The sequence below is a fragment of the Amblyomma maculatum genome, chromosome 1 (assembly GCF_055883805.1).
Source record: "Amblyomma maculatum isolate TAMU_Amacu chromosome 1, ASM5588380v1, whole genome shotgun sequence".
In the NCBI taxonomy this organism is placed as follows: domain Eukaryota; kingdom Metazoa; phylum Arthropoda; class Arachnida; order Ixodida; family Ixodidae; genus Amblyomma; species Amblyomma maculatum.
Genome location: NC_139344.1, coordinates 209158513 through 209181189, shown reverse-complemented (window position 1 = coordinate 209181189; position 22677 = coordinate 209158513). Strand labels below are relative to the sequence as shown.

Below are 22677 nucleotides of genomic sequence, written 5' to 3'. Positions count from 1 at the left end.
TAGATTTCCGATCAACTGTGGGCTCCCGAACGTACGATTGATAAGACCTCACGAGTGATGCGATCTCGCGATGATCACCAGGCAGCCGAGCACTTCAGCATCGAAGATAGAAGTATCGAAGTGGGCGTACGTTTCACCATGGGCGTGGAACATATGGCAGATGTGAGCTGTGCTTTAGTAGCTCCCACGCGCCGCTTCTATAATTGCGCCAATCAAATAAATCAAATACTATATATATGCATACCGACTCTCGCGGCGCACATCGTGCAGGAGATCACCGTTAGCGTTTTTCATTTTCCTTTTTTTTTTTTGTGTGTGTGTGTTTTTACAAGTGCTTATCTATGTGCTGTGGCCTTGAATCACGGCCACTCGACTGAACGCTGTTGTGGTTGATGCGACCGCCAAGAGCCGCGTGTACTCCTTTTTTGTTGCGGTTGCCGAACGAGTTTCCTATTCCACGCTTTCTAGTTTTCTTCTCTGGGTCGTGCGGGCTCCGCACGCGCCAAGCGCCCTTTGCGGCGCTTACTGCGTCCACGAAGATGGTGCGAGCGACCCAAAGTTGCCCCTTCTAAACCGTTTGCATAATCTCTCGAGAGCTCGCAGAGTCAGCGCAGCTGGGCCTTCTTGGATGACGATCTTGTTTGTGCGCCTCGCGACACTTGAACTGCTGACCTCTGTGACCGAGAAACCGAAAGCGCTCTCAATGGGGTCTCGCACCGTATCGCTAAACCGGGTTACAGTAAGAGCACCTCAGTGCACAGCTTTATTTACTTGACTTTATTTATTACGGCTTTTCTTACAGCATAGGCTGTGCTTCCGTTCAACTGAGCAGAAGTCCATCAGTGTAGTGTGCAGCGCAGGTTTCTCAGACATGAATGACTTTCTTGAAGCTGCTCTGCACAGTTGACTGTAGTTAGCACCTTCTGACTGCGCCTTTCCCTTCATTCTAAACTGAGGCGAATCTGCGCATAGTTCTCTGTTACAGGTAAATTATCGAACCAGGATGTTTCGAACTATTGGATACATCGAACACACAGGTTACATCCGTAAATGTGCTCATGTAAAAGTCCAGGAATGCCGCCACTATATCGAATGCTTGTATTGCCGGTCGTTGATATATCGAATGGCGTGCCACGAACACTTTTCGCGCGCGGAGACGGGTCAGCTGCGCGGCCTTGGGTCCCTACTGGTAGCGCTGTGAAACCGCGTGACGAGGGGAACGTTGAGTGTCCTGGAGGGTGGCCTTCGGTTTTTCTTGCTCATTTTTACGTCCATCGTAGTCATGCGGAAAAGCCAACCTATTTAAATAAAGCTATATATATATAATGCCACGAGGAACGAGCCTGCAATGGCGTGGTTCGCTCGCTTCGATGTCGAATGCATTGCGGAAATAAACTTTAAAATTTAAATGCAAAATTTAAATTTAAAATTTTAAACTGTGAAATCAACTTCAAAATTTAAGGTCATTTGTAGTGGATGGTAAAATGCTTGGATATCTTTTCATAGGGGAGGGCTAGTTCCAAAGCACCATCCGCTGTCTCTTCGATGCTAAGCATGTTAGACCTAGCGAGTGGTGGACACGCCTTTCACAGAGTACTTTGTCGATGCTGCACTGTTTGAATGCCAGACCTTGTGTCGCTTGAGGCTGGTGCGCGCGGAGAATGCGTGCGCATCTTCGGGAAATAGGGTACATACGATATCGAGAAAACACTGCTCGTGACAAGATTACAGCCGATTCAGCTTAGTTGGCTGAATGCAAGTATGTGCACTGACACATGCCATGCTTGTGAAGCTTGTGCTTTCAAACGCTTGGTTCGTTATTCAGGCGTTCCTTCTCTTCATGCGTCTGATTAGCTTGAGCAGTTCTCGTGATCTCAGCGTCGTCTCGAAAAAGGCGTTCCCTCTGTTCAGGCGTCTCACTGGCTCAAGTGTCTTGGCATCGGCGTCGACTCGAAGTGACTGAAGGAAGAATTGGCTGGGTTCAACCAGGCTGAACCTAGTTAACGAGCGGAATGTGTTATGAACATGGACCAGTTGGGCTTCTCGCTGGTCGGGAGTCTCTACTGCCAACCTCTCGCGTTGGGCTACATAGCCTGATGCTGTGTAGCCCACCGCAAGAGGTTTGCAGTCGAGACTACATAGGCCTATCACGCTATGACGTATGTGGCGAGCGCGCGGCACAACTGTTGGCGAGGCGCAGATGAAACTGGCACATGCACAGTTACCTTGCTTGCGCAGATGAATGACCTTGGAGAATGGTAGCATTAGAGCTTACGCTGTAAAAGAAAATGCACAGACCTGCCAACTGGCTTCCGCTGAGCCACCACCCACTGCCTCTTGGGGGTAAAGGAGAGTTGAAAGAGATGTAGATTGGAAGAAGAGACGTGGTAATGATCAGTTACCAACTCACCAAGCAACACACTTTGATGCAAGAAGAGACTTGCCTTGCAACAGCTGTCGTTTGCCACCGAAGCGGCAAGTACGACGACGGAATGAATGACAGATCCCCTTGGTCCCCAGCCCCGGAGCACCAAGAGGAGCCTCAATATCCCCCAGAAGCTGATCTGACGTCCATCGGTTTTTATACCACGTACGAACGTGTACCACCTCTGATGGCCACAAAGGAGACATTGGCCACACTTGTGTGACATATAGCTCTCTGATTAGCCACATCTACGGGATGCACTGCTCTCTGATTTGCCAGAGCTATGTGACGACGGCAGACGACGTACAGCATGAGAGTGGGGCAAGGATATTTGTGACTTCTGCTGTACTCAACTTCTCATATGCTCAGCAGATTTGCAAGTAGTTGCCGCGGCCAGCAACACTCTTTTCCTTCTTTTTGATTATTTAGTAATAAACCACTACCACCACCTATTCATCTCAAGGGGAATGTGCATTACTTTTAGCGGAATTTGAATTGCAGTTTATAGACATTGTTTTGTATGTTTGCCTTTTTTTTTATGCCTGACATATGTTATATATTGTAGTAGAAGTTATTTCTTCTCGCCATAATCTTTTTCTGAAATAAACAATATTGTGGGCACAGATCGTGCTTTTGTAGGAAGTCTAGGTATCGAGTTAAAACCTATTTTGTTTCTGGTAAATATCTGGACAATAATGCATTTTCTTAACTGCATGTACACATGGAGCAAATGTTAAAGAGTGCATGTATCAATTTGTAAGTGTGAATCATATACATAAGCCAGATCCAAGCATCAGCTTAATATATTGGGTATGGAACTATGTTCAATTTACTTTTCACAGGTTGTGTGCATCAGGAAATAAGGACTATTAATTAGTTTGGACACTTAAGTTCCCGAGCTCAGTTTTCAGTGTTGGTAAAACAGATGCTGTGTTTTTCAGTGGTCCGGACACTCACAGGTCACAAGGGGAACGTGCGGTGCATGGATTTTCACCCTCACGCGGAATTTGTAGCATCAGGGTCAATGGACACCACTATAAAGGTGACATTTCTTCATCCTACTTATATGGCCATCTCATTTAGAAGGCCTGAAATTTCATATTATGAAGTTTTGTGTGTTGAGGGGTTTATTTAAAGCCATTGGGAATGTAGGACTGTTCATGAACAACTCCTATGACAGTGAAAAAGAATCAAGAATTTTTACTGACAATTTTTCTTTTTTTGCACTGCCACATATACTGCAGCTTACATAACGATGCACCTATCAGTCAGGTGTAGCTTAAGACAGTATTTAAAATACAAGAGTGTGCTAGCATCCACATTGCTTTCTTTCTGCATGTTTGTGAATTTGCACTGTCACCAGAAAATGTTTTTCCATTCTTGTTTCTGATGAAGACTTCATTTATGACGGCTTTAATAGCTAAAGTTTTGTTCAAAACTTTCATGTACAAGGAAATTGTCAGTAGCTAAATGCTCTGAATAAAAAAAAAAAAAAAAAAAAAAAAAAAACTAAGTTGCAACATGCATGAAAATTAGTAGTCATGACTTGTAAGACTAATTATTCTGAAAGTTGTGCATATTTGCTTCATTGCTTTGTTGAGTTCTGGGTCATTGTAGAAATAACTTTCTTTTGAAGCTGTTAAAACTGCAGTTTTTCAAGAATGAGAAAAAATTAGTGCCAACCAACTACTGGTCATGGAGGCAAGAACGCTAATATAACGAAGCATTGCGCGGTCAGCATCAGTAATTGCTTTTTGTCATTTTTTCTTGCTTCTAGCTTTGGGACACTAGAAAAAAAGGATGTATATTCACCTACAAGGTAAGCTTAATGCGATCCCTTTGTACAAATCGACTCAGGTAGGGTATTGTGCACATCATTCAGTCGTAGAGTTCGATTTTAGCTTCGTGGCTGCATTTTAATTAAATCAAGATGAAAAAATTGCCATGTAGTGAGATTTTAGCTATGTTAAAAGAACCTCAGGTGTCTAGTTCAGAGGTTCCCACTGCAGTAAAAATTTTGTTAAAATTTCTTTGTTTTTATCCATCCATGTGCCCTTAATAAATTTTAAGTCTACAAGTGCTTGTTTGGTGTGCAAGAAAAACATTTTGCAACAGAAAATAGTTTTTCCCTGTGTTTGTTTCTGGTTGTCCTTAATAACTAGTGACTACCTAAGCATGTAGGAATGTAATTAGGTAGTGACTGCAAGAAGATAATGCTAGACAGGCTACAGTTTGCGACACACAAATATTGAAATAGGCAGGAGCACTACCATCCAGTGCTGCTTTTAGGAGCCCAGGAATTGTTGCTGGTGGCAGCATTATTGCACATTTAATTCCATCCTTGGGAGTTAAACAGTTAAGAGAAAACTTGAAAAAACCTTCTGTTTTTCGAAGTTTTTGCTAAGGCAGCATCTCTGTATCAGTTGTGGTGCTTCAGAAAATATGGTACTGTTTGTTTTATTATAATTATGGGCTGAGGGCCATTGCCACCAATTGATAAACATGCGGGATTTTTTTTTTATACAAGAATTCTTTTTGTTTGTGTCTCTCAAGTGTCTGCAAATTTCTTTTGTGCATAGGGTCACAACAAATGTGTGAATAGCCTAAAGTTCAGTCCTGATGGGCGATGGATTGCATCAGGAAGTGAAGATGGCAGCGTCAAGGTTTGAATATTTTTCACACATATAAAATTCATATTAGGCATGCATGTGGACATAGTGCTTGTTTTGGCCGATACAATTTTCTTGTAAGTGCAATGATGCCAGTTCATGTTTAATAGTATACAAGGGCCCATTTGAATCTTCAGCTTCTGTTCATTATTCAAAGGATAGAGACTGAAAAGGCAAAAAGTGGCACAGAATTTATGATGTGACATGTTGCTGGATTTTCTGTGGGCGGCTGTCACAATATTTGCTGCCATGCTGGGGGTGTGACAAAAACTGCTATGCTGTGGGTGCCTTGGGGCTTTCGAAACTTAATGCATTTTGACATAAACGTACCTAATGTATTTCTTAATTTAATCCAGAATAGCTAAAAGCATCAGTGTAAAAGCTCACTGTCATTATGTAGAGGCTACTCTTTAAGCCTTATTTCTTCGCATCTTTTCTATGATCATAACATTGTAGCATCTTGACAAGTTATTTAAATATAGAGCAGAGTAAAAAATGTTCACGTAACCTGCAAGTGTAAAAATATAATTGCATTCATGGAAGAGGTGAGGGTATTGAATACGAACAAAACAGTAACTGAGCAGTTTATTTATTTGTTTGATCACAGTGTTAGCCTCTTTTAGAGGCTGTTACAGGGGGGGGGCAACATTGAACACAAAGCAATACAGGAAAACAAGAGTCACAAGAACTTCAGATTAAATAGAAGTTTCATCAGTCACAAAACAGATCAGAATTTAAAGTGTTGGTGTGGCAGTATATCTAAGGATTGATTTCTGTATACAATGGGATGTAATGTCACAATTACTACACAAGGCAAATAATAAGTTTCGATAAATTACTGAAGTGATGGGCTGCTAACAATATCATTTGGTAATGTGTCCCACTCCTGAACTGATTGTAGAAAGAGAGTACCTAAATGGGCCTAAAATACTGAAAAAGTACCCAAAAGCTGTAGATAGGTAAAGGTGTTTTTGCTTTCTGTATTCATTTGTTTGCTGTCTTCAATCATTTGGCGAATATTCTACTTAGGGCAGGTAGTAACCGCAAATACGCATCGTGAAAGGGAAATAACTAGGAGTATAAAATTGGGATGAAGCGCATTTGGCAAGCACTCGCAGATTATGACTAGCAGCTTACCGGTATCGCTCAAGAGGAAAGTATACAGCAGTTGCATCTTACCTGTACTCACCTATGGGGTTGAAACATGGAGGCTAACGAAAAAAGTTCTACTCAAGTTGAGGACAACGCAGAGGGCTGTGGAACGCAAAATGGTAGGTGTAACATTAAGAGATAGGAAGCGCACAGAGTGGGTCAGAAAAATAACTGGAGTTAATGACATTCTTTTGGAAATCAAGAAGAAGAAATGGACATGGGTAGGCCATGTAGTACAAAGAGAGGACAACTGATGGTCGCTTAGGGTAACAAACTGGATTCCAAGGGAAGGAAAGTATAGCAGAGGGCGGCAAAAAGTTAGGTGGGCAGATGAGGTTAAGAAGTTCGCAGGGGTCAAGTGGATGCAGCTAGCATAGAACCGGGTTAATTGGAAAAATATGGGAGAGACCTTCGCCCTGCAGTGGGTATAGTCCGGCTGATGATGATGATTCATTTGTTTCAATAAATTGGCCTCAGGGGTTGCAAGACATTCATTGTAGCATTTGTTACTTTAAAAAAGAAAATTTTCTTTATGAATGTTTTAGGTTCTTTTTCTTTCTTACCTGTGCCTGAGTGCTGATGACAAATGTGTTGACTGTGCAGCTTTGGGACTTGCCTGCGGGAAAAATGCTGTCAGAGTTTCGGGACCATTGTGGGCCTGTGAATGATGTTGACTTCCATCCGAATGAGTTCCTCCTGGCAAGTGGCAGCTCTGACAGCACTGTAAAGTTTTGGGACCTCGAGAACTTCAATCTTGTTTCATCTACAGAGGGTGACTCTGGTATAGTAAGGTAATGCGGTGGTTGTGAGTATTTCATTGTCCTCTTAGAGTCGGAAAAGGGCCCATTTTCTGTCGCTTCCAGCAAAGTGCTTTCCTGAGTTTATGTAGTTAATGTAGTTTTCAAATGTGCCAGTTAGTTTGTACAATGATCTGCACCTTACTTGAACAGAAGTAGAATTTGTAATCTACTGGTTGGCAGTTCTCTCTGATTCAAACCATTAATGCAAACCAGCATGCCACTCTTTGGTTCCTAAGTAGAAAGAGGAAAAGGGGGTTCACCTGTTGGGACTTGTGAACATGTTTAAATAATAATAGCTATAATTGAACAAAACATTTGACTGATATTTGGTTCACAAGAGTTAACAGCATTAAGGTTATTTTCTCAGTAAGCTCATGTTATATTCCTTTATTCCATTGCAGGTGCGTCTTCTTCAGTCCGGATGGTGCCTGCCTCTTCAGTGGTGCTGAAGATTTCCTCAAGGTTTACGGCTGGGAGCCTGTAAAAACATGTGACACTCTGGTCATGGGATGGAATAGAGTGGCTGACATTTCTGTCGCTCAAAATCAGCTTGTGAGTTTGGTTTTATGTTACTTCTTGTTCTGTTTTTACAGAGTTGTGCTGTACAGTGCTGGTACTAAGTTTCTTGCCACTGTGGAAAATTGTTTTGTTCTATGCTTTTAAGACCTCGAATTATGTCTTCAAGTTTAAATTACATTTGTACATGGTCATTCGTATTGTGGAGCAATGTAAGAAGCGTTTCTTCATTAAGCTTTGGACCTCTTTGAAGTGAGTCATGTGTACCGAAAGGAGCAACCTTGTGGCTCTTAGGAAAAGGGTTGGAGGCTGCCTGAAATCTCCCCTCATAGAGGATTTATAGCTGGTGTAACTCTGGACTTGCTTTCAGGCGAGTGTGCACTTATACTTAATAAAGAACCTACAGTAAAGGCATAAATGAAATAATCGTAGAAAAAAAGCAGAGTTGTTCTTGAGCAGTAAATTGTGATGGCGTTAAAGAGAGTGACAGGGTGTTTGGAAGTGCAGAGCAGCCACTAAAGCATTTAAATAAACAGCAGCGTAACTGTGAAAGTTATTTGTGTGATGTCTGTCTGAACAAAGAAACCATTTGGAAGGACCATAGGAGTGGTTCGTTCATCTTCAAAAACTCTGACTAAACAAGAAAAAAAGGAGCATGCACAGAGCACAATGTGCGTGTCCTTTTTTCTTCTATCATTTAGTTGCAGTCTTTGAAGATGAACAAATCAAACCAACTAGCCCACCAGGCCCCAACATTTCATTGGGTAATAGGGACTTTCGGCTGCTGAAGCGAAGGACATGGATTCAGTCCTGACTTTGGAGGCTGCTTATTGCTGGAGGTGAAAGCAAAGCGCCTACTACATGCTTTGTGACATCATTGCATTTTAAAGAATCCTGGGTGGCCGGAATTTTCGGTGCCCTCCTCTACAGTGTCCCTCAGCCTGAGTTGCTTTGGGATGTTAAACTCCTTGAAACAAACCTAGCCCTACAGGAAACAGTTCTATAGCCATAGGTGATTGGTACCAATGCAATGCCTTCCACTGGGGCATTTCCAGCATTACATTGCCTTAGCACATAAAAGCCTGTTGAATCAAGAACGTCGACATTGAGTGTGCACTATCGTCACCTGCTGCAGTAGCCGTTTTAAACAGAGCCTCCAGCTTTTTCATCCTGGCAACATCCAGTTGCCTTAAATAATGCAAGTATGCTCCATTGTGCATATCTGCTGAAGCTGTCACCAATGCTAACAGGCTTTGATTATCTCAGGTTGTGCTAGATTGGGACAGTGCACTGGATGCAGAAAATAATTGTTCTGCAAGAGGAACATGATTTCTGGAAAGTTCTGAATTTTATCCTCTTTCTGTTTTCAGATTGCTGGTGCATTTTCTCTAACAAATGTTGCTGTATATGTGATAGACCTCAATAGGGTTCAACCATTTGGAGGGATGCCAAATAACTCTTCTGTGCCTCAGTATATCACCACAAGCCCTTTCAAAGTTGGGTGAGTTCCTGCTATTTCCACGCTGCTTTGCAGGTCCATAATTCTTCTGGGAGGACGCAACACTGTACCACGAAGGCTTGTTACTGTAGCCAGTTTTCATTTGGCCTCACTTTGAATGCAATGCCCTTAACTTGCATGCCCAGACCTGCAGTATAAGTGCATGATACATGCCTGACCTTGCAGCTTCAGGAATAGTACTGTCCAGAAATATGTATACTGCTTAAGAGTTCAGAATTGATATGCTCATATGTTACCTCCTCATGATGGCACCAAATAACAGTGCTTAATATCTGTTCAATTTGTGCACAAGGCAAATTCTTTGGAATGGAAACTATGTGGCAAGAACAGCTACATGATGAGTTCTAGATGACAAATTAGTCAGCTTTTGCAAAGGAAATGGTTAGGTTGTTCTGCTTTGATTCCTTTGTGAAACTAAGATGGGGGCATACAAGCCTTGTCATCATTTCAGACATTTCGGTGTACTTATATTGTCCACCACGCTATAGCTAAAAAACTTTAGACCTTTAAATTTAGTTGCATGTATTCTTTTTTTTTCAAATTACACATTATACACTAGAATACATGGATCACCACCTGACGCTTGCTTACGATTGCTAAATAATTTATAATTCAGTGTCCTCTGAATGCTTTTTAGGTCGTATGATGCACAGAAAAAACTGCAATATAGTCGTTGATAGCACTTCTTGCTTGTCACAGCCATTGTTCATTTGATGAATCCTAAACAGCATCAAGGACACATTCAATTATAAATTATTCAGCGGCTTTTGGCAAATCCACATGATGATCTATGCAGTCCAGTGTCCAACATGTAATTTAAATGAAGAAAGCATGCAAGCAAGAATTTGGAGTCTATACTCCTTTAAACTTGCACATAACAAAATTTCAAATTGTGCTAGAAGTAAGGTTGTAATATATTTCATTTAGATGATGCATTAATGCACCAAGAAGAGGATGTGTGTGTGCATTGTTTGGACTCCACAATTCATGGAGACCAAGTGCTCGCATGCCTTGTTGCTTTCAGGTCTCATACCCGGAGAAGCTTCTCCAAAGATAAGAAGGATACACCTGACTTTCAGTAAGTTCTCGGTAAAGCAAAAACAATTTAGATTAAAGGGCAAAAAGAGCAATAATTTCATTTTGCGGTCACTGCTGCTTTTGGAGCCATTACTCCTTATTTAATGACATGAAGTCAAATACCTAATTGTCTGAATATTTTCTTAAGGAGAACTGTAAAAGTCGGGGAGAAATTGATCAAGTGATTTACTGATACTAGACATCTTTGTTCACCTAACAGCCCATAACTGGAATATTTGAGGTATACAAACTCTATCTCCTGTGTGCATGTGCGCATATGGGGCCAGCTAATGTGAATCGAAATGATAAAAACTTACAAGTTGCTGGAGTATACTGAAAATACTAAAGCATTTTTGGCGGTTGCCTGGAATAAACAGGCACATTTTGTAACCCATGCAAATTAGAATGAATGATTAAGTGCATTTATTTGCCCTTAAACTGCAGAGAACATGTTAAGAATTTAATTAGAAAATCAGTTTTAAGAGGATCCTTTTATGGCATAATTTTATTTGTTGTGGTTTTCTTGGAAAAATATTTTTCATACTTTTAAGAAAGCTTCCGAAATCTAGAGTTTTTGAGGCAGGGGAACATTTTTTTTGAACATCTGGAATATGGCGGTACTTCTGTGCCGATTTTCACATGGCATGACCATGTTTGTGGAGCCACTTTAGCTGCTAGTGCAAGTGAAAAATTCCTCCTCTCAATGGTTTTTCGTACTCTGTTCACAGTGCAGGCATTCGGTACAAAGTGTCTTCTTCAGACATTTCCATCCAGGGCTTCTTTTGATACTCTGCAACTCTCTGGAACTAGTGTTTTGGCGGAGGAAAACATAACACCTTAACACCTGTTTGGTGTTTGGTCAAAGAATACTTTTTCAGATTCATTTCTACTGCTGTACCAGCTTTTGTTTCAAACTTGTGTTGTCGTTTGGGACGCCTTTTATGTGTACACACTTATATGCGTGTAAGAGAGATAGTAGCTTGATTGCACAATTCTGCTAATTGCTTTGTTGCCGTCTGTATGCGTTAACTGATAGGCTTTACGTGGAGTGTCTTAATGTACTGAATCGGATTACGCATTAACGGATACCTGTGTGGGCTAGTAATAGTTTATTAATAATGTTTCTTATCAGATCCATCTTTAATTCATTCTATTAACTTTCTATGGCTATTGTGCATGTCAGACATCTGTAATAATTTGTTAAATGCCATGTATACCTGCAGTCTATGATTTGTCATATTTCTTACCTAGGTGCCAGCATGCCTGTTGTTATTTCTGTTATTTTGTAGAAGGTGTGCTTGGGGGGGGGGCACTGAATTAGGTTTTTGACACTGGTTGTTAAGCTAGACTATCTGCTAATATTGCCCAGAAAGATGTGGTTTTTCGTAAATTAGATGTTCTGCACATTCAAAGTAAATAATTAAACTTGAAAGTTAGGAGAAGAGTTTTAATAGTCGATGAATGATGTTGAAACTGTGTTAGGAACCATGTACTCCTTGCTAAAGAGTCAAGTGTAAAATGTTATTTTTCTCAGGCAGTTGCTTTGGGGGGCAACCGTCAAGTTTTAGGTGTTTGTACAGAAGACTTGAGATGTGTGGTACAGTGCCTGCAGTATTATATGTTTAACTGCATCAGACCACTGCATTGGAAGTTTAGGAGTTTAGCTAGTATGTTGGGGCTGTGATTGACTTTCTTGGTTACACTTCACTCATGCTTGCCTGTTCTTGCCGTGATCATTGTGAAATGCACACTGATATATCATATCTATGAACAAACTGTTGTGTGCAGAGTGATGCGTATGAAGCCTTTGGAAGATGGGGATGCTTTTCCATTGGAGACGGAGCAAGGAGAAGCAAACATTAAAGACTACAGGGACTACAACAAAATATTTCATCCATCACAAGAATGTGAGCAAATTGTCACTGAACTGACCCTGCTCTTTGGTTTCCATTTTATGGAATCTTTTTCTTGCTTAGCTAAACTTTCGATTGTACATCAAAAGTATCTTAGGCATATCTTTTGTTGTGAAAGAACTGTGTTGCGAGGCAAGCAACTTAGAGCTTACAGAAAACACGTAGTTTGGTGCCATTTTCAGTTTTGTTTTTGCTTGCGCTTATGGCACTAGAAAGATGCTAGCAGTGTGACGTTCCATGAGGAGACTGACGGTAGGGTATCTGTTATACATGTTTTCACCTTAAATTAGGCTATCTGGAGCAAAGTTGGTGACTGTCCTATCTTTTCTTAAAAATTAGGGGTTAAGTTATTTGCACATTGGCATGACACATTAGAAAACACTGTTTTTTTCATTGTGAACAAAAAATTAGAATGCGCTTCATGTAGGGCTCAGTCAGCATTCCGTTATCTTGGTACAGACAGAAGGCAATGTTAAATAACTTGGCATTGACACTTACTACATGAGAATATAGCATTCAGTAGTCATGCACATTAGAGTCTACTAGCCAGTGATCATTAAAAAACTTGGCCATTACTCTGAGCCAAGCTGTTTGCATACATACTACGAAAAGCTTAACTTTTCAGCTACTCGACATAGCAAGAAACCTAGATCAGAAAATGTTGCAGAAGTTCAAGCGAACCATTTAGTGCTGCAGTTTTCCGGAATTGTCATTATTTCAGTACTTTTTATACATTTAACTCTAACTGCGCAAAATATCTGAGGAAATTCTGCTTGTTGGTATACGTGCATGCTAGTAGTGACCGCAACCAAGCATGCCCCTGTGCACCATGGAAGCAACACATATTGCCTAGGGCTACACATATTTTAACTATTCTCCTGAATTGTGCAGGCTTTCACACTACCAAATAATTTCCGAAAATTGTGATGCGTGTTGATTTCAGTTCCCTAAATTTCTATTGTGAAACATTTCCTTTTTCTTTAATTCTTGAAGTATTAATTTTGCGTAACTAACTCACATTTGCTCCACGATTTTTCTAGCCTCATTGGAAATCTCTTCTGTTATACCTGAGACTGACCTCATTGGGTTTTAAGTGATGTCCCTGTTTATGGGTGCCTATACTCTATGCATTCGCATTTAAGATTGTCCTCGTGCGTATTGACGTTTCTGCAGAGAATCGCTTTGTGGTGCGCACTTTTTAGCCTTGTGCTGACATCTTTTTAGTGCTGCCTTGCAGTTTACCAGTATTTCAATTTTGCTTTTTAGCTTCATTGGATTTGGTGGTCCAGAACAAAAGTATGAATCCAGTTTCTACCTATTGCTTTCTGTGTGCCTGTGAGGTGTTTTATAGTTGAGTTCTTGCAAGGCTTTGCAATTTTATTTTGTAATCCTAATTTATAGAAAGCTTATATTAGCTTCAAGTTATTTTTTCATTGTGTATTGGAAGCAAGCGATCCATTCAAGACTTGGATACATAGAAAAGTTTATGTAATGGATACAAGATATGGCATTTTGTCGCTAAACATGTTGTGGTGAAGTAATCATACATGATTAAACTAATGTTTGCAGTTACCTTCAGATTAATTTGGACACTTGAAATTCCTTTCTTCCTTCACTGCTGGCATATTTGTAGCGAAATTTTGCAAAGGATTTTGTCTTGAGGTCTGCTTAATGTAGTAATCCATAAGTATCTGCTCTTTTGGCATAAGTAGAGAACTATTCAAGCAACAACTGGTGATATGACCAGGTGTAGTTTATGTGCAGACTGAATCTCAGTTTGGAGTCTGTCCCAGTCCTGTTGTTTGTGTTTCTTCGCCAGTCCCATCTGTCCTATTGCACTGCCATGTGTCTTAGAAAACTCTTGCTGTCAACAAGCTTATCTTTTTGAATAGCAAGGTGCATTGGCTTGATTAGTTAATTGGACTGGTGTTGCCATCTGCTGGGAAAGTACAGATCACACTAATAGCAGTGGCTAGGTTAAGCTTGTTTTCCAAGTAGATAGCAGCACTTTGCATGACCAAAGCTAGCCCAGCGTGCTCTTCAAAAGTTTGGTCCTGTTGACGAAATGAGTTCTTTCTCTTCTCCTAATGCGCAAACTAAGCAGTACCAATCTAGCACTCATTGGTGCAGAAAGTGGACCTCAAAATGCAATCTCTACCCAAAATTTTAATGTGAATAAATTATTGGTTTGGGGGAAGAATTTTTACATGGGTCGAGATAATATGCAGGTAACTGTGGTTCCTGACCATTCTGTAGCTGCACATCTGTTTGGTTCGAGCAGTGGGGCTTTGTCGTGAAGGAATTGCCATTCCTCAATTTTTATGAGATTCGGCTGAATTTTTACAGACAGTATCAATTGGAAGCATGTGGCCACGATCTTGGAACGTTAATGAGGCAGCTTTATTCTTGCACTTTATAGATGAAATGAGCCTTGCATGCTCTTATTGAGCTACAAAAGCTTACTATGTTAGTGCCAGGTTTAGCAGGAAAAAACGACTCAATAGCACCCAGCCCCAGAAATGAAATGCCAATGTCCAAAATAGTTTTATGTTCAAGGCATTCAAAATTGTTTGCCATCGTAAACACTGCTACCTTTTGCTGACGAGATACAAGTTGTGTCATTGTAAAAGGGAAAATAAGATAATTTGCAGTTTTCATTCAAGCATCTTACTAAAGAATGTTATTCCTGTTAAATGTTTGTTAGGTATGCTATCTTAAACTGTAGCAGACTATTACCATTTTTTCAATATTTGTGTGCCTAGAGATTGCATTTTAATGACATTGTTCTAATAACAGAGAGAAACTAGTAATAGCCTTCTGTATTTATCAGTGAACTAGAGCTTTGAAGTAATGCTAAAATATTGTTGTTAAAAATTTGTTAGACTATGAGGAAACAGTGCAAGCAGGAAAACTGAGGAATAATAAAGATGTAATTACTAGCAGTTTTGCTCTTGTTCTTCATTCGATTTGTTTATAGCCTAGAGTCGTAGGGAATGATATGCATGCTGCAGTGTTTGTTTCCTGTTTTGTTTGCATGAGAGCATGCTGCGTGCTTTGTGTTTAATTTTGTGATCTACCATGCACTCCACATGTCTTCATTTAGGTTGGGGGTGAGGGCAAAAATCTAGCATATACCTGGGATGCCCTGCATCTTGTCCACATTGTGACGTGATGCCGTCAGCCACCATGTTTGCAGTGCACATAACAAACTCTTGCTCCTTAAGCATGCTTTTTGTTTCTCTTGTGGGTTGCATTTGAATTACATATTGGAACCCACATGCATTGGAGGTTTGGTTGGTTGTCACCATATGGAATACATGCAAAAAGCTGTGTTGTAAACAAACACCGCTCAGAATGGTCAGTTACATTTCTTTTCTTTTTTTTTTTTTTTTAATTCTCGAGCTTGTGAAAAACCGTCTGCAACAACAAAATTAGCCTTGTGTTGCATCCTTCTCGATTTCATAACTGATACTTGGAGAGCGTTCATTGGCAGTTGTGCTTCACTGAAAGGAGAGAACCACGTTTCAATATCTTCTGGTTGAAAAAAGTGGCGATGTGGTCACTTGCTACCACATTTGGGGTGCTTGAACTGTATGTAAGAGGTGACTTTTGCAGTACTCACTGATTCTATGGCTGTCTGTCAGGTTGTTTGTGGAAGTCATCTATGCACAACGCATATGCATGGCTTGTTGCTTCGTTGCCATAGTTCCTTGTTATGCACAAAGGCAGTTGTAAGTCATTGTGATAGCCATTTATACGTTGACAGGGAGGTTGCCCCACTAGCTCGTAAATTTACAGTATCAGCCTGTAATAAATGTAGACTTCGCATCATCCTATATTAAAAAATGGTGTCTTGATGAACATGGCTCTACCAGGAAATGAAGTGTATGCACCAGTAGTGGGTTTCTGGGTCCAGTTCATGATGAGATGCAATTCTCTCAGTCAGGATGCAACTTACCTGATGTGCAGATCGCCCTGAATTTAAGATCCGAAGTGCCATGCATATCTGACATGTGTAGTGTATATATAATAGAGCTTGAGAGTTCTGCTTGAATACCCCACTCACCAGTTGTGCAGCGGGTACTGAAGGTACTGCTAAAAGTGGCCATGTCACCAGTATTTTCACTGGGATTGTGCTGCAACCATCCAGCTGTCCTCTTTGAGTGAAGTGTAGCTGTCACTAGCCACTCTCCGAGCATCAGCCATGGAATTGAAAGGAACTCTGTTCATGGGGAAATGTTTTTGTTGTTACACCCATTTCTTGGTTGACTCGAGAAGCCATTATGAGCACAGCTGACTATCCTAAGCATTGTTCATTTACTACTCAGATGCATGTATCTATCCTGTGTGGTGACTACTGGACAAATCTGCGATGCCCGGTACTCAACACTGAAATCTAAATGCGACTTGCAAAGAAAGCAAGTTTGCTAATCAAGTGTTCTTCTGCACATGCATTGCAAACATGGTGGCTGTGTCGTGCTGTAGCGTTGCAATGTGGACAAATGTGTGTGCATACCACCTATTGAACCACAATTTTTACTTCAGTTTTCTAAATAACCTTTGTAAATGCTTAATGCATTAATTTGTATGTTTGTGTGGGATGAGATTATACAATAAGTAGTTACGACTTTCCGTTGGGGTCCAGGCAGAATCAAAAGTACTGATTCTGTCAGGCTGATTGAGCTATTAGAATGACCCAAAAGCAAGCACCAGTCAGTTGCTTGAATACTCTTAGTGTTGATAATTATGTGGTTGCATTTGTAGCTCTAGCACGTTTTCACTCTCAAACACTTAGTCAGTTCAGGTTTTTACTTCTTAAGTTGTTGCACTATTTTAAACCAAGAACTCTGCAAAATTACCTGAGCACTGGGGTGTTTCTTTATTTCTTTTTCACTTTAGTGTCGCGCACTCCACCCAAGGACAATCCCTTTCCTGCGCCCCCTGAGGGTATGCTTGTCTCAGACTCATTTCTTTCTTTTGTATTCATCATTTTGTGTACTGGTAGAGTTCAGGTTATTTATGTTATAATGTGTTGTGTATGAGCCATGCTCTGTATGTGTGCAGTGGTATAGTATATGTGCAATATATTAGTTACATACGCATATTCAGGCTTATCTGTGGTAGTATCAGGCCAATTTCAGTTGTGATGAGCTTACTTGCTTTCACACTGTTTATCCTGGTGAAGGTCTAGTACAAAATTCCCAGTGTGCAAAAGGGATGGTGTGGGTTCTGTGTGTGGTTCTGTGGTGGTTGTGATCTGGCTCGTCGGCTCATGTCCCGTGTTGATAGCTGATTTTCTATTATATCTCTGCCAGTCTGCCTTTTGTTTGTAACTTCTGTAGCTTTTTGTGATTAACATGCATGTGCTCGGCCTTTGTGAAGTGAAACGTTTTTGTTAGTGGAATTATAGAACCACATTGGTAGAAACTGAATGTAGTGAGTGTGCTTATGCAGTCAAATCTCGATTTGAAGAAAGTCACACTTGAAGACAAAAATTTTGTTATATCGCGAATTTATTTAATTTGAAATTGATACATTTCAGAAGTCTAAATAAAGTTACAGGGTTAGCTTAGAAGACCTTTGGTCTCACCGCAATGGCTCAGTGAATGTGGCGCTCGACTGCTGAACCGAATGCAGGATCAAATCTTGGCCGCAGCAGCTGCTTTTCACTGAGCGTGAAAAGCAAGGTGCCAGTCTACTGTGCGATGTCAGTGCACGATAAAAAACTCCATGTGGTTCAAATTTCTGAAGCTTTTCACTATGGCATCCCACGTAGCATTAAACCCTACAAACTGAACCAGAAGACTTTAGGTGGCACCTTGTAAATACAGTAAAATCCCAGTGGTATGACTGCTATTGACCCAAAATTTCTTAAGGACATCTATTTTATACATATCCTGACCAGTAGGCATAATTTACAAAATGTTCTAGTTCCTGACGACATGAAAAATTTCTCAAGCGTTCAGCCTGATGATATGAGCACAAAAACCATCAGGCAACCACTAATGGGAACCCGATGGTGATACCATTCAAAAGGGGGTACTTCGCGCAGCATATTGACAGAAACAGGTGCCGATGATAGTGATGCCATTCAGAGGTGGTGGCGTATTGACAAAAACAATGTCCAGACGAGCATTGTGAATAAAATGATGCTTGAAAGTTGGGTCTGTCTGGGCTAAAGTTTTCATTTTAATCACTTATCAGGCTGATCCATGATACATGCATGGGATGCACGAGGACTTTGTTAAAGCAGAAGTTCAGTGTAAAACCGCTTCATTAAGTTGTGGAAAAATATGCGTGGTTTTCACTAGAGCGGGTATACGTTCGTTGTATTGCGGTCAGACTGTATTGTGTAAATGCTCAAATTCTACTTGAATTCCTTAGCCCTGTGTGGTAGACAGCCTTGTTGTAGTGAATAGCCAAATACAGTAAAGGCTGTGTAATAATAGGAAGCCAGCAATTAGTACTGTCAGCTAAAAGAAAAGCTGTGCATGTTCATCAGATGCTTCAGCAAGTTGGAATCCGCCTTTTGCGCGAGGATGTGGCGCCATCATGCGGGAGCGGGCGGGAAACACATTGAGCGGCAGTGTAGCAGACGACGCGAAAGCGCACCATACGAAATGGCCACGCCAACGCTGGTACAAAGCGAAAGCTTCCCCCCTTTTTTGGCCTCGGAGCGGAAAGTAGTGACAGTGATTGCAGCATATCATGTTCACGCAGTATGGGGGAAGGTAGAGCGTTTTCACAATCCACTCATAACGCACGTACGCATATACTATCTTCGTATTGTAAGAGCGTGTAGCGCGGGCCGTGTTCGACGTGACAGAATGAGACGCTCTCAGCGTGCAGGTTTTCGGCAGACAGGAGAGCGTGGGGGCAGAGAGAGAGAGAGAGGGATCTCAAAGGGCAAAGCAGCCAGGGGTTTGTTGATGCTGCAGAGCTAGGTGGGATCGTCTCCTGTGACTTAGAGCGGCGCATGTGCGCGGGGTGTCTTGAGTTACCGAGCACAATGCGGTCACCGCGGCGCCGGCATGGTGCAATGGGCGTCGCTTCCTCCTCGCGTCATCTACAACCGTGCAGCTATAGGATTTCATCCACGAAGATCGGCAGAGAGTTACATATACACACCCCGTGAAAAGGGCATTGTCCCGGCCGGAATGCACACCTGCAGGAAACGCGCTGCATTTTTCTGGCAATGGATGATTCAGAGCTGTAGCCGGTTTCTGGCCTCAGGAGTCAGAACGGATGTGGTCGCAGTGGTGAAAAGGTTCTCGGTGCGCAGAGAATGGTCATTCTGTTGTGAAAGGATCTCCAACGTTCATTTCTGCCTCCGCCGCGATTTCTGCGGAATCAACTTGGTGATATATGTGAATCTCCTACATATCGGATGCGCATCTCGGTCAGGAACCAACCCTGTTCTACGTCCAGAGCGATCCACTCTGCAAGTGAACGAGCATGAACCCACCAGGAGACTCATTTATTGGGCCGGGCGGTTTCCTTGCCGTTGCAAACGGTTGGACGAAGACGACGATTATCAAGCTCCCTAACGAAGTGCGTCTGATTGCGTACATTAAAGGAACAAAGTCCGGATGCTTTGGCGTGCACGAAGGCCAGTTAAGTGCGTCATATGCTCCGAGCGGCAAAAACACAGATACTGCAGGTATGTATGCATCTAAGCGAAATAGGCATGATGAAAAGTACCTACTGGAGTTTTCACCCAAGCTGTAGCGCACCAGTGATAGCTGCAATGAGGATTTCTTCGGTGCGTGATTGCTTCAGTTGCACCGGGGCCTGAAGGCGATGTATTTTGTCCCTTCTTATCTTTATGTGCGAAAGCTCTAGGTAGCTTAGATATCACAGGCGGCTGTGTGCGCTAGGCTGTAATATTTAGCATGTTTTATCATGACTGCCACCTCACTAACAAGAAAAAAAAATACGACGTTTTAATGCACTGCCGTTCGCGAGCCTCATGACCAGCTCAAGCACTCGGCTCGCTAACGGCGGTGCATCACAACAAACACCCTTTTTTTCTTCTTTTTAGTCAGGCGGCAGTCGCGATAAAACATGCTATATATTACGGTCTAGCGCACACAGCCACCCGTGATATCTGCGCTACCCGGCCCCTTCACACATAAATAAAACAAACGACAAAATACATCGCCATCAGACGCGCCGAACAAATGCTCATTGCGGCTATCACTGGTGGGTTACAGGCTTGGTGCAAACTCCGGTAGATACTTTTCATCATGCACATTTCCTTTAGATGCATACATACCTGTAACGAAGTGTTTTTCGCACAGTCGAGTGCACGCAGTCGGCTGCCAAGGTCGCCCATTCATGTCTTGATGCTTGGTTGCCCTAATCCAAGCTTCACGCCGTTGCAGGTCGCGGCTCGCCGAAGGAAAGCTAACAAAACGCGTCTTGCATCCCGGCACGCCTCAAGAGTGGCAGCCGTAAGCGGCACAGGTGGTTGGCATCGTTTTACCGAAGCTGTGAACGTGACCGCGCCTCCAGCCCCTGTGCGTTGGCTATGAGTGCGGCGACGAGAAGCGCCGTCGACGCCGCTCAGTGTGTTTTCATCAGTCGCCGCTGGGGCTTCGCGCATGCGCAGAAAACTCGCGCAAAAGGCGGATTGGGGTTTTCTGAAAAATTATAGTTTAACCCCCCCCTCATTACTAGCTGCTGTTCCCAGGGCCTGTACTTGCAGAGAGCTCATTGCCAGTCGTGATTGTTATCGGAACAGGTCAACTGCTGCATATTTTCTTCAGTTATGGAGGAGCCATGAAGGCTTAAGTAAAGCTTTATAGGGACTGCTTATAGTAAAATTACTGCTACAGAAAAGGTTTACATTGGTTTCAAGTAATTTATTTTGAAATATTTGTGCTGAACCATGTCCTTTTTTATGATCTACCAAGGGTAAACAAGGCAAAAAAAGCCTGCTGTATTACATTGGACTGGCCTTTGTAGTGGTGTGTTTGGCTTTGGCAACTCTGTGATCACAACGTGCTGATATGTACTGGTTAGGGTGCAGATTACGATGCATTAATTTTGTCATGTTTATTATCAGTTTAGGTTGCATTTAGAACAAACACTAGGTGCAAGTTCGCTACTGAGCTCAAGAGGAACATTTTGGCGGCAAATCGTTTTATTTTTACTACATGTCACAAACTGCTGTAATGAGCATTGCAACATTCCCAGCTTGTGATATGCACAGAGGTAACGTTGCGCCAGGACGAATAAGTGGGGAGGGTCCCATCTTTAGCAAGAAATTTCTTGAAAACCCCAATTTTTTTTTTATGAACCGGTTGGGAACATGCATGCAGGTATCTTGTGGCACCATCAAGTTTGCTTGGCTTTGACCTTCTCTGACTTTTTGTGCGGCATCTTATTATTAAGTAGTGACGCCTCTATTTTATTGCATTAAAAATGCTTTCACGTAGCTTCAATTTTATGCTCGCACCATGCCGTACATACTTAGCCTGAATAGTTTGCTCTAAGTTGCATTTAAAATATAAATATTTTCTCTACGTTAATTTAAAATAAAGTTAGAACCCAGCTAAAGAACATGGCCGTATATTGCTGAATGTAAAAAAAGCAAAGTATTTTTATTGCAGATCTGTAGCTTTATAACAAAAGCTGGGGCCAAAATTTTTGAGTGCAGCACATCTTAGCATTTTTAGTGGACAAAATCTGCATTTTATATTGCACTGAATATTATAAAGGTTGCAGAAGTTTCACTTAAGTGTCATAGTGGTAAGGCTGGTACTAGTTTGCAGACATAGATTTTGTTCACTTAAGTGCAGCCGAAGGTGTACACAATTTGCGTTGGTTAGAAGCTTTAGCCATTTCCATGTGCCACAATGCAACAAATGTCATTGCTTTCTGATTTTTAGCTTCAACATATGATGCTTGATGATTACCTGAAAACATAACAAAGGCTTGTGGAGTATTACACTAGCTGATAAATGAGACCATTTGCTACAGTATTGAGGACTGAACTTTTACACCCAATAACAAATTGACCAGTATCACTTGTGATGGGTATCTCGGTGGTGAGAGCACATTGTGCCATCTAGTCAGTTCAAAAAGGATTGCATGCTAGCAGAATCGGTAATGAGTGCTTTTTATTGCACAAAAATTCTAAACTTGTTTGGTTTGGTTTGGTTTATGGCATTTAACGTTCCAAAGTGACTAAGGCTATGAGCAATGCCATAGTGGAGGGCTCCGGAAATTTAGACCACCTGGGGTTCTTCAACGTGCACTTACATTGCGTAGCACACAGGTGCCTTGTTTTTCACTTCCATCAAAAGCGGCCACCGTAGCCAGGATTCGATCCTGCATCCTAGGGTTCAGCAGCCGAGTGTTCTAACCACTGAGCCACAGAGATGGGACCTCTTCAACTTATATTTGTTGACCTGCACCCTTGTCAAAATTAGGCTTTATTGTATAACTGCAGGGTCAAGGCTTTTCCCATCTAACTTCTGTCCTGTGAGCTTTATTAAATTCCAGCTGCTGAAAGGGACTTTTTGAATGGAAAACTTTATTGTTGTGCGCAACAAAATCTTGTCGATTTCAACCATGTGGTCTCGAGGCAGTTTTTTATTTT

The 22677-nt window shown here is 41.7% G+C and overlaps 1 protein-coding gene across 5 annotated transcripts in view; it reads left to right on the top strand.

Annotated features, from left to right (window-relative positions):
- kat80 (katanin p80) overlaps positions 1–22677 on the top strand; it is a 200365-nt gene that overhangs the window by 114211 nt on the left and 63477 nt on the right. For 2 of the 5 annotated variants that reach the window (XM_084590172.1, XM_084590177.1), the window contains exons 4-13: positions 3367–3467; positions 4203–4244; positions 5005–5088; positions 6850–7037; positions 7448–7598; positions 8933–9063; positions 10106–10159; positions 11947–12065; positions 13338–13367; positions 16971–17018. In XM_084590172.1, the coding sequence (XP_084446298.1) occupies positions 3367–3467; positions 4203–4244; positions 5005–5088; positions 6850–7037; positions 7448–7598; positions 8933–9063; positions 10106–10159; positions 11947–12065; positions 13338–13367; positions 16971–17018 (948 nt within the window). The remainder of the gene's footprint in view (positions 1–3366; positions 3468–4202; positions 4245–5004; positions 5089–6849; positions 7038–7447; positions 7599–8932; positions 9064–10105; positions 10160–11946; positions 12066–13337; positions 13368–16970; positions 17019–22677) is intronic. The other 3 variants (XM_084590174.1, XM_084590173.1, XM_084590175.1) reach the window with 3 other exon arrangements.